At 39.4% G+C, this 12,520-nt stretch overlaps 1 protein-coding gene across 4 annotated transcripts in view; it reads right to left on the bottom strand.

Annotated features, from left to right (window-relative positions):
• SLC25A13 (solute carrier family 25 member 13) overlaps positions 1 to 12,520 on the bottom strand; it is a 103,968-nt gene that overhangs the window by 85,573 nt on the left and 5,875 nt on the right. The window contains exon 3 of one of the 4 annotated variants that reach the window (XM_032111620.1): positions 12,293 to 12,307. The exons of the other annotated variants lie outside the window; for them this stretch is intronic. Coding sequence (XP_031967511.1) covers positions 12,293 to 12,307 — 15 coding nt within the window. The remainder of the gene's footprint in view (positions 1 to 12,292; positions 12,308 to 12,520) is intronic. 4 annotated transcript variants of the gene reach the window in all.

Raw genomic sequence — 12,520 nt, 5'->3', positions numbered from 1 at the left:
GTATCATTTAACTAACGGAAAAAGCACCATACTTTGGTCAACACAAACCACTCCAAACTTCAAGCACTTATCAGAAAATGGAGTTAGAAACAAACTGGACTATTTGTAGTCAGCCTCCAGACTAGGACAAGGATACAACTGCTGTCCTTCCAGCAACAAAAACTGATGCACTACAGTACAGTAAGAAACTAAACCTGAAAACCAAAACTTTGTTAAAAACAGGAATTTCTTTCACTTTTCATGTTACTATCAGAAAAAGCTCAGTTCTTCAATAACTCTACCTATCCATCCTGAAGTTCCACCATACTCTGACTGTATCTTCTACCTCATAGTAATGTTCCCTATTGTCTCATAGGTCTTCTGCAATACATTTTTACTCAGATTATCTTCAGGACAGTGATCCAAATATAAACAAGCCAGCTACGTTGTGATGGCCATTATGCAATGTTAACATGTTCCAATGTATCTCAGCAAACCAGAGCTCCAGGCCTACTTGAAGAATGTAATAATTATACATAAGATATATAAGAGGCCCTTCAAATAAAAAAGAATGAGCTACTCAGAATGGTCTAATGACATTTTCATCCAGTCATGGGTATTTTTCAAAAATACCCACTCCCACTCACCATAGATGGATGGGATTTTAGATGCATCTAATGCTGCTAAAATGCTGCTACTTTGCTCTCTGTTTTGCTTCCTTACACCTTTCAGAAACAGAGGGATATCTAAGAATTATGAACCTGATAAAACATTTTTGGTGGCTACCTCAGCCCATATTACAGACTTTCCCTTTTGTTTCTTCCACAGCATGTTTTGTTACACCAAAAATGCTACTGTACAACCAGCGCATTGACCATAAGCTCAAGACATCAACTGCCTCATGTTCATCTTTCGAAAGTAGTCACCCCAGTTCCAGCAATTTGTCTTCTAGAGGCTTACATCTAGCAGAAAAACATTCATCTCACTCAAAGAAGCAAAGGATAGGAAAATTCTCCAGTGTTGCAACTGCAGGATTGAAAGCAGTTTCTGAAGAAAGCACAGTTAAGATACTGAATGATACTGTTATCATTCAAAAATTGTAAGGGAGAAGTGCCAAACTATTAAGCAGCATGAATCTTACCTGGCAGTCAATGTTATTAGCATAAAATATGTATTTGAACCAGGATAAAGCATCCATCTCTGAATGCAACATACAAGTTAATAACAAGCCTCTCCAAGGCACCCACGCTTACAGTGCTCAAGGTTCACAGCTTAAAGGAGACAATCACTCCTGGTTTCACCTGGCTTCAAGCTGCAGATCCCAACCACCACCCAAACACTCACTCTTTCCCTGCCACAGCACAAAGCAGCTCTAGCAGCCTAAAGAGGTGCTTCCATCAAGAGACATCACAATCCAAAGATTCAAAAGAACGATATGATGCTGCACTCCCAGGGAACTTCCTCGAAGTCCTCAACTGCACCTGACATCATGCAATACACACAGAGTCCTAAAAAGAAGCATCCCATGCTTTATCTGACACCTTAATGAATTACAGAACCAAGATAGCAAACAATGGCAAGAACAGACACCCTGAATAACATTACAAAAGGTTTCTGCATAATTCTCTCTCCCAGATGTCAACACAAGGTCCCAGTGAGTGAGCAAGACCATTTGCAGCAACAAACAAAAACCTGCTGCCTTTTGAAGAAAGCAAACCTGGAACAGTGCCATACAGGGGTATCATAACCAGAATGATTCACTCTTAAATAACTACTAATTCTATAATAAGAAAAAAATTATATATGGATGTGCAATCAGTCCCCATAAACTTGTGGAAAGTTTATAGGCAGCATCTTAAGTTGTTGCTAGAGTAATTTGTTATTTGTGACTTCATGCTTGTGAATGAGCAAGTAAAAGAAATGTGCTGGAGAAAAGTTCCTATACATTACATGTCTTGACTAATAATTGCATAACAGGAATTATGTAGGAATAACTGACAGGTAAATGTGTTTTGTTTCAGTGTTGTGTTTTCTTCTTTGAAGACAGAAGAGACAAAATGCTACACCTCAGCAGCTCAGAGAACTGGGAAGGGTGTGGGAGCGGGCATGAATCCTTACATGTGTATGGATCCAATCTACAACCTTAAAAAGAACAAATGACACCTGCACAAGGGAAACAACATCACACACACAAAGTAAAATTATTAAAAGGCTATAAATGGTGAGACTCAAAGAAAAGCTAAAGTCCTGTGGTCAGGAACCCTTCCCCATAGCTAACAAAAATAATAGGAGCATTCCAGCACATACTTGGGCAAATGACAACACTGTGCTACTTGAAACAAAAAAAAACCAGTTGTTTTTTTTTTTCTTTTTTCTGTCCCTACAGCAGTCACCATAGTGGTATACTGGGTCATGGGAAGCACGGCCATGGTCTGTGAAAGCCAACTCACAGTAACTATCCTCCTTTCCCACATAAACATGCTAATCAACCCCTGACTATGAAAAACCTGGACTTTCACGTTACCAAGTACCTCTCTCCATTACAGGTTTTTACCTGTCATCTCAAAATACGTATGCCAAAACACGTGTTTGCAAACACACACTCTTTTGCCTGTAAGCAAGGGTATCACTGTTTGTTCAACTCGCATCATATGTGCTTTAGTTTAAAATTATTACATCATCTCCCTGAAGACAGGGAGTACAAAGTAAAGCCAGTTTAACATTTTATTTCACAATTCTTACCTTCAATATTAACAACAAACAACTGCTTGATGTTTAAATATTAGCAGATTACACAGTTGCCACAGGACACTGTGGTTGTGTGACCTTCATTCTTGCTAAAGATCTGAACTGAAAGGTGAAGCTATCAAAGAGGATACTTGGAAATAATTTAGTTTCATGTGGGAATATAAAATAATCCAGTGAAGACTTATATTGTTTATGCAAGGCAGTCGCTGTAATCCTAGGAGTTTATCTGCCATTGACTTGCCACACCTCAGTCAAAATTGTTAAAGAGTTCACAATAACTCTCCATAATTCACCTAAGTTGTAAGATACCTGACAACAGTAATTAAGATCTTCTCATCTCCTTAAGAAACTGCAGAAACATTTTCAACATTTTAATTACAAACTACTCTGATTTTAGCTTGAATGATTTTGGCTTCTCATCTGTAAGTCTATTTTATCATAGATATTTGCATAAAGCAATAACTGTTTCATTAAAACATTAAATTTACTTCTGCTGCATTGCCCTCAGAATGTTTTTGTGAGATCACTTGGTTGCAGTGGAAATAATGATGATGATGTCAAACTGAACACTTTGATTTAAACACAGGAATTTAAAGATAAAATCCTTAAAATTACTTTCAGGAAAGCATTTTTAGAAGAAGGGGAAACAGCATCAAACCTTTTTTTTTTCCGAGAAAGGCATTTCCATTTTCTTTGACCGCAATGCAGTCAAACTAAACTCTAAAAATACCAGATTAACAAACATAGAGCAGTGTTTAAGACACTAGAGAAAATCTAGCACTATTCTTTCGATGTCTCAGTAACCAGGGGCTCTTCTATTTCATTCCTTGGACACTTGGGTTGATACCAGCACCCTGACATCACCAAATGAATTCAGAACAGCATGTCTGCCATCCCATAGTATCATACTTTTTAGCACCAACTGTCAAGACTGTAGCAGAATTCCAAAAAACCTCTTTCTGACCAGTTGATCCAGCACTTTGAAACACAAAAAATTAACGCTTTACCTGAAAAAAACCACTGGGTGATCAATCAGTGATTACACCTCACAGCTTTCACAACCAGCACTACCCCAGAAAGCCTGCAGTGAACAGAAAAGCCAGGGGATCATACACTAGGTTTCATTACATACCCCTTTGTTTGATCAAATTGTGGGTCATACACAACACAAAGTATCCCCAGGTTTTCAAAGCTACAAAAGAATTGTAGGTAGATATTCTGTATAAAACTTTCTAAAAACACTGAAGGAAAACAAGTGTATTTGGCAGTCTTTCTGTGCATATTTTGCTAAGGTATTTCCATCATTTTCAAAAGTTCAGTGCTCTCTTTACTTCCTTCTCTCCCCACACATCCACAACAAAAGGGAAAAAGCTGCTTTATTATCTTTAACTTGTCAAAGGCACACAGAATAAGGAACTATTAACTGCTGTTTCAATTATACAGGATTTGAATGTTTGCACACTTGAGAATTAAGTATTCTGGTTTGGGCTATTCTCATACATGAGATATTGAATCTATAGGTTACATGTAATGGAAAACCAAAAGCAAATTGCAAGAGTTTTACAGGCATTAAGAGTTTTACACCACCATTTTCTTTATGGAGAGAAAAGAGGCTCAAAACTTCTGTAGTATAACATTCACAACGCAGAAAAGACTCAACCTGCTGCTTCACACCAGTTAGTCTTGAAAAAAAAGATGCAGACCAAGTGACTGATCTAGGTCTGTGAACAGAGTAAAAGCAATTGTATAAAGTTTGTTGTTGCCATGTTTTTCTTCCTTTTGAACACCATCAACATGGGACTAATTCATGATCTTTAGAAAGTAGTTTCCAGTTAGACTGACACACAATGGCAAGCAGTCTTAGACAGGTGAAGTGACAGGAAGGAGGAAGGCTGACTTGATGTCAGTGACAAAAACTATTTTAATGGAAATGTGAAATTATTCAAAAATTTCTCCTCCTAAACACGTGAAAATTTCTCTAGTCAGATTCAGACTGCACAATGGGCTGAGAGCAGGAATCAGGCAGACACAGTATTTTTACATACTGTGTTTTCCTAATGGCTTTTCATACTCAGTGCCTCACTTAAAGGTTTCTTCTGTCAAAGATCTGTTAAATCAGTGATGTTTCATCAAATAGTAGTTGTCAAACATGATAAAGAACTACAATAATAAAATACGTGACCAAGAGGTTTTAGTAGCCAAGGATCCAGGGAAGAGTGGAAATAGACTGTATTTCCAAGGCACAGAAAAATGACAATAGTAATGAACAGTCTGCTGTTTGTATTCAGCAATACTAATTTTCAGACCTCTTCTATCCTAAAATAAGACCTACACCTCAGATCATGTGATGGATGGATATGACAGGAAAGTCACATAACAAAGGACAGATGATAATGCTTGACTGCTATTGCAGAACATATCTTCAAATTAAGTCCTTTAAGCAGGGAGACTCCTGCCCTGTTACTGATACAAGGCAACATCCTAGTCTCTCTCCCACACTAAGAGCACACACCAGACCCCAGACTTGATTAAGCAGATGTAGGGGGCACCTGATGTAAAAGAACTGCAAAAAAAATGCAAAGCCACACCATAAACAACACACTACTAAGAGGCATTAAGACAGGAGATTTTATTTCTCAGTATAGGAAACCATGTGTCTACACATTTGAACACAGACCTTTAAACCAGAGTTCCATGTACAGAGAATCTTTGTCTCATGATCCTGTTGACGGCCTTTCATGTTTTGAAGATGTTACCTGCATTTTGATTAATACCTATCAACCTTTGACGAAAGATGTAGTCAGATGCTGCTCAAGCTACTCCAACACTGAATAATTTGCTCTAATTTATTCCTTTAAAACTACTCTAATTTACTGCTTTACTTTGATGAAGTGGGCACTTTTGATAACTTCCCAGAATTAAATACCCCCTGGCTGAGGCAAAAATCCCAAAACACCCCAAAAAATGATGATTCTACTGGCTGAGAGAGTTCAGGGAAGTTGGGATAAGAAACAGCAACTAAAATATAAAGACAATTAGAATTTTTTTCCTCCTACTAGCTGATTGATTGGCATCTGGTTTAGGATCATCCTTGGGAAAGCATCCTCCCATGTTGACTAAGTGCATTTTTAGGCAGTAGGCAAACATCATGAGGAGGAAGGCAGAAAAATGTGTGCCCTTCCATATTCTGAAATTCAGGCATTTTTCCCTGTACACAATGTCAGAATGAAAAACAAAGCACAGCAAGTGCTAGTTAATTTTTTCTTCTCATCTTCTTGCTAAGCCAGCTCTAAAAAAAGACTCCAACCTGCCACGGAACCTTCTCTGAACCTTCCATTTCCTATTAAGTTTAAACTTATATTCTCAGATAGAAATGAAGCTTGGCTCCAGGAAGGAACATCTTTAAATTGTCAGTGAATAAAGATCAGGCAGTATTCACCTACAGAAACTGAAAAATGTGAAAAGATAAATACAGAACAGTGCACGGAACTGGAAAAATCTCTGGTCAACAGCATTTTACATAACAATTTGAATTCCAGTGAATCAATTTCAATTACAAAGGAAGTACCAACAAGATCACAGTGTCACAAACAGAAAAAGAATAAACTCTATTGGGCAAGTGACAAGTGAAAATCAAATAAATCACTGTTCTCATCCTTTTCTTAAAGTTTTCAGTCTAAAAAATTTGTTCAACTATATAGGAAATACCCAGACTTTAGATTCCCCACACTTCCCTCCGTGTGCAGTTCCACAGCTGCTCAGGAATGATATATTTTAGATTTGCTCCACAGCTGTTTAGCTCCATGTGGCGGTGCAGGTGGCTGTGGCCACCCTGACCCCAGATGAAACACCAGAACCCAACGTTCGGCGTCAGGCACCAAAGTCTGAAGACGGCCTTGGCGGTGAGGGCGAGATCCCATCACCCCTTGGCGCAATTATTTGCCTACTTCGTGTTGATTGGTTCTTGTTTTCCCCCTCTCTGTTTAATGTATAAATCTGCAAATATTCATTTCTCTTAGTTAAATATGTATTAGTTCTATTAGTTTCTGTGTTACTCGATACCCCCACTGGCTATCCCCTGTAATCCCTCCTCTGAGTTATCCCCATTGGCTCCTCCATTGTTAATCCCACCTCCTCTGCCCTGTCCTATTGGCTGGAACCCTTATCCCCGCCTTTCCTGCCCCAAGTAAAATCCCTGGACCCTTTTCAAAAATCGGTTCTTCATCTCTAGTCCCTTCACCAGCAATAAACCTGCTCGCGCAACCTACACGGAGAGTCCCCTCCTTCCCTCTTTGCCTCTGCCTGTGCACCCCGACAGCCTAGCCCAGGACAAGCTCCTTCGGGTGAGGAGCTCACTCTCTCCCTTAGAGCCGCGGTGCAGCCAGACCTCTGGGCTTCTTGTTTTCCTGGCTAGCGCGCCCTCAGCTCAACAGCCATGGTTTTGATACTACAGAAGACTAATTACATAAAAACATCTGAATCACAGAATCCCAGAATAAGTTGAGTTGGAACAGACCCACAAAGATAATCGAGTCCAATGCCTGTCCCTGCACAGGACCATCCCCAAGAGTCACACCAAGTGCCCAAGAGCATTGCCCAAACGCTTCTTGAACTCTGCCAGGCTTGGTGCTGTGACCACTTCCCTGGGGAGCCTGTTCCAGAGCCCAACCACTCTCTGGGTGAAAAACCTTTTTCTAATATCCAACCTAAACCTTCCCTGATACAACTTCAGGCCATTCCCTTGGGTCCTGTCACTTGTTACCACAGAGAAGAGATCAGTGCCTGCCCCTCCTCTTCCCCTCACAAGGAAGTTGCAGACTGTGATGAGGTCTCCCCTCAGTTCTCCTCTTCTGAAGGAGGAAGGAAAACAAGGTCTGCTTCTGTGTATAAGACTGGCTAATTACTGTGGTCATCTAGCTACACAACATCTCCTGTATTTTAGCTTTGAAATTAAGTTTACTCTTTGCAATCCTTCAGTTAGCCTAATCATCAAGGCCGTAACAATCATAATTGTAAAAAGCACATGTATTACTCTTCTGATAGGTCCCCATAATTGCAAAAATAACCTTTAAAAGCCTTGAAATTTTTAAACGGATGGAATTTTTTTTTAAAAAACTAAACTTTAAGAGTTACAGGGTGTATTATCTTCACATGGGATTGATTCATAGTGGGACCGGAAGACTGGAAAACAATTTAATGACTACACCCTTCAAGTGTAATGCTAATATCCTTCAAGTAAAACGCTTCTTTGGTATTTCTGTTTTGAAAAGAAGACACAATCAAGTTCCAGCTATATAATTTGTGGCTAATCTCAATATAATCTAACAATAGTTCTGCAGATAACTACAACTCTAGGACTATCATTGCCGGCTCCCCAAAACTTGGACCTTAGCAGGTGAATTTAATTCTGTATTCTGGCAGCTTCTAGTGAATCATATATATGCTGGTCAAAAGCATTTAATGAGCTTTAAAACGCTCAGTTTCTAAAAGACTCTTCTTCAAATTACAACATATCAGTAACTATTTGCCTCCCTGATCAGTCTGTTTTGCTGTCAGACAATCCTGCCCCAGATACCCCAAAGTGGTGCTGGAGTACATTCTTTATCAGCTTTCTGCAAAGCACTGTACTTCACAAAAAGGTGATCTTACAGGTCTGAATGAATATACGTCTGTGTTTCTCTCCACAGTACATCAAATTTAATTAATCTAGTAGTACGCATTAAGATACAGTGTTAACATATTTCTTCATTGTTTGCACCTGATTTTAATCAAAGAGAAGCAGTAATAATTCAAACAGCACTAATACGGCTGGAAAGTGTTCGCCTCTCATAAGGACAGTTGGTGGAGCAAGAATTAACAGTTTCAAGAGAGGTTACCTGTCCTATTCATTGAAATCACAACCACCTAAAATATAAGAAGTATGAAGGCCAAAAATGTGAAAAGACTAAGGAGACGTACAGAGTAAAGAAAATTTGTCACTTAAGAATGGAAACATATTTTAGAGTAACTAAAACAATCACAAGTTGCAATAGTACTATTTATTAGAATAAACTTAGATTGCCCAAGTTTTCCAAATATGATATCTGGGTTAAAAAAAAATCCAAACCAAACCCCAACCAGCAAAAAAACCCAACACAAAGATAAATCCCAAAAAAGGTCTCAGGTGTCTGTTCTCAGAGTACCCTCCCTCCAGCTCTGGTCCAGAGCCTTTGAGATTGGGTCTTCTGCTAAAGGGATAAAGCAGTATTATTGATGCTAACATGGCCTGGCTGGTGGGGAGCAAGACCAAGGGCATGTGGAGGTCATAAGTCATAAAGACAAGAGTAACCTAAACCACAAATGCATGAAATCTCTCTGTAGCGACCTTTTTCATTTTGACCTTTATACATGTTAATATGGGTAATTCATAAAATGACAGAGCGCTTAACAATTCACATATGTATCAATCATTCAGAAACTACCAATCAAAGGAAAAAAACAGATTATTGCGTGGCACTCAAGGCTCCTTCATCTTCAGCACTACAGTCATCCACCTTTAATTTCCCAAATTTCTGGAGAGTTAGGATTTCATTTCACAGAGTTAGAACTTCACCAGCTGCCTGACTCCTACAGCTGGAGTCATCTTCTGTGTGTGGTGTTGAGCTAAGGCTGATCAGCACTGTTAGATAAACATGTAGAGACCAGCTAGACTAATCAATGCAAAACCAACCACAAACTTGCCTAAAGCAAGTGGCAGTTACTCCTTCTACAGCAAAGTCAGGTCACATTTGAATACATAAATAAGCCAATCAGAGACACATCTTTTAAAAAAACAAAAACAACACAACATTAGAAACCATTTGCAAGGGCAGTGTGATTTTCTACTTCTGCTTACTCGGAAAACTCCTTTTAAAACATTTCTATCAGTCCAGGTATTAGGCATTATAGAGAAAATGGGACAAAATACTTTAAAAGAGTTGAGTATAAATATTTAAAAGAAGAATTATAACAAAGCTTTCTTGGTGTTTCAGTTCCATTTTTTACTTTCATTCTTTCAATTTAAATTTTTGCCCACTGGCATGTAAATAACTAATGGGTAATTAGTTGACCAGTTAGTTCTGTGACAGTCTCACAATTTTGCCTACGCAATATTACAGTTACATCCCCATGGCTACATTCTTGCACTGCGCCTCCTACCTTTAGGGAAAAATCCCTACAATCTCTATGGTTATCCCAGCATGAACCATGGCTGACAACAGACAAACCACTTACCAAAAGTAAAAAACCCAGCCTTCCTATTTCTCTGCTGAGCAATGGAAAGTGCAAAAGTACCTATAAATGCACAGCAGTAAATTGTTCTATGGTGGTCACACTAAACAACCTTTTGCAGGTTTCCAGTTTAAGGTATTCCTGTGCTCAGTGCCATCCATATAACTCCTTAAGCTGCTTTGCTGTGAACCATATTAGGAACTGATCTCATCTGATGCAAACAAAACCAATTTATATATACTTAAAAAGAAAAAAAAAACTGTGTCACTTTTTGCCCAGTCAGTTATCCACTCCAATTCACCCCTGCACCCTTACACTACCCTAGTTTTGCCACTGAATGATTACTTAGTGAAATCACAACTTCATGGCTACCACAACTTTTAAATACTGCAGTGACCTGGCAGTTCAGGAAACAAAGAGGTACCTCTCCACACCAACCCAACCAATACAACAGCTACAGCAAGTTCAGCCCTGGCATCAGAGCAGAGAAACAATCAGCCCAGTATGAGGAAGGCAAAGAACCAGTCTCCGAGATTTGGTCTAGCCTAGCCTTGGCTTTCAAAGAAGAACCATTAAGCTCCTAAAGCTATGGAAGAAGTGATGATATTAAGATTTTAAAAGTATTTTTAAAAGGTTTAGCTATGTGGGCACAAGCCTGCCCATCTCTGTGCGCTCTCTACAAATAAAACGTGTATTTGTGTATTTGCAAACTCCACTTTGCTCAGCCTCTGAGGGTCATACCCATTAGCACGCTCCACTACCTCAGTCACAGCATGATGCAAAAACCATTCCATCTCTACAAGGAGAAAGTCACATGCGATTTAAGGTTTTAGGATTCTAGAAGTTTCACCAAGGTGCACATCCAGAACTGCCACAGCCCTGATTTGAGCATGTAGAGACATTTTAGACACACTAACCAGGAGCCCAGCAACCAGCAACCACACATGCAACACATCTAATGTACATTGACAGTAAGCACCAGGCAGCAATCCTCCGAAACGGTGGCAGCTGGAGGTATCGTTCATGCAAAATCATCAACACTGCTGGCAACAGAGAATCTGAATCTCCCCCCTCCCAGCTGGGTACCCTAATTGCTAGAAACTGAATCAGGTTCTGGCCCACTCCTCATGCCCTCAGTCCTTGTGTTGCATTATACCTACACAGTGGCCCTGCATGAAACAGAGGTGCAAATCTTGCTGTTTAAAGATCCTCCTGGGACTTTTCTCCATCCTATCCCTTCATTTCCCATTGGCTGCCTTAAATGCTCCCTACTCAGCACACCGGCTGTTTAGGTACCGATTCCTGACACCTCTGGTAGGTTTCTTAATTCCAAAGTCAAGTAGGTAAAAAAAGTTAGGCATGACGATGTTAATCTAAAGAACACCTAAAAATCATCTCTGCCTAAACTGGTTTTCACATGGCCAGAGTGTAAGGCAGATCTCCAAGGAGATGTGAAGAGTGACCATACTGGTCAGCATAAAAACACTTCTTGCAGGCTGCCTAGGCATGCAGGACATCATAGATATATGAATCCAGCAGCTGATGTTAGGGACCTCACATGTATACACCAAAAGGAATGTGATTAGTCCTGCGACAAGCTGTATTTCTTCTGTTTCTTATCTAAAAGCACATAGTTTGGTGTATATGCATTCACTTTGCCTGTCTCTCTCTCAAATGTTTCTTTTTTTCCTCTTCAGAGAGAAAGAAAAATGCCAACAACGCATTCTTTATGAGCAATTTCATCCTTTAACACACTGGATTTTGTTCAGGTCAAGTAACATTTTTGGTAAAGAATATAATTGCAATTGCATGTTTCTAAGATCTTGTAAATAGCATGACATTATTTTAAAAACTTATGAAAAATGCATTTACAGTGTTCCTTTAAGTGTTTTAACACAGCTTCAGCTGAAATTGCTTTATTCCAAAGCAACTGAATATAGAGTATTTTTATAAGGACCTCTTTGTCTCTCTGCAAATGACTGAGATACAGATACTTTCCAGAAAGAGAATGCACCAGAAAATATCCAACCTTACATTTTACTAGCCATAGTTACCTAGCACCATAAAACATCAGTTGCTCTGTTCCTGAAGATTATGTTGTAGCTAAAGCAAAACAGCATGATTAGCAGAGTCAAGTAGTGCCTAGAGGCCTTATGCAAGTTTAGGTTTGGCACCATACAAACACACAGGCTCTATTCAGTATGGTAAAGCCATTCTACAGCCAAAGCAGAGGCAATTCCATAGATCAAAAGCATAAATGAAGCTAAAATTCAGCAGCACATTCATGCCATCCTCCAGGAAATACAGCATCACATACCTCCTTGTCATACTCCTTGGACAACATAAACAAATAAAATAGATATTGGCCTAAACAAGCTGGTCAGAAGACACATTGTTATCATTCAGGGCTGTAAGCTTGTCTACATTACAGCTCTAGGAGGAGTGCCTTTAACACGTGGTTTGAGGCACACTTGGAAGAGCTTCTCTAACCTCCTGGGACACAAAGCTGCATAGAAAGAGGAAATTATTTCCCGGTGTGATAAAA

The sequence above is a fragment of the Corvus moneduloides genome, chromosome 1, assembly GCF_009650955.1.
Source record: "Corvus moneduloides isolate bCorMon1 chromosome 1, bCorMon1.pri, whole genome shotgun sequence".
Classification (NCBI taxonomy): domain Eukaryota; kingdom Metazoa; phylum Chordata; class Aves; order Passeriformes; family Corvidae; genus Corvus; species Corvus moneduloides.
Note: the sequence above shows the minus strand (reverse complement) of the source record. Positions and strands in the feature narration are given on the sequence as shown.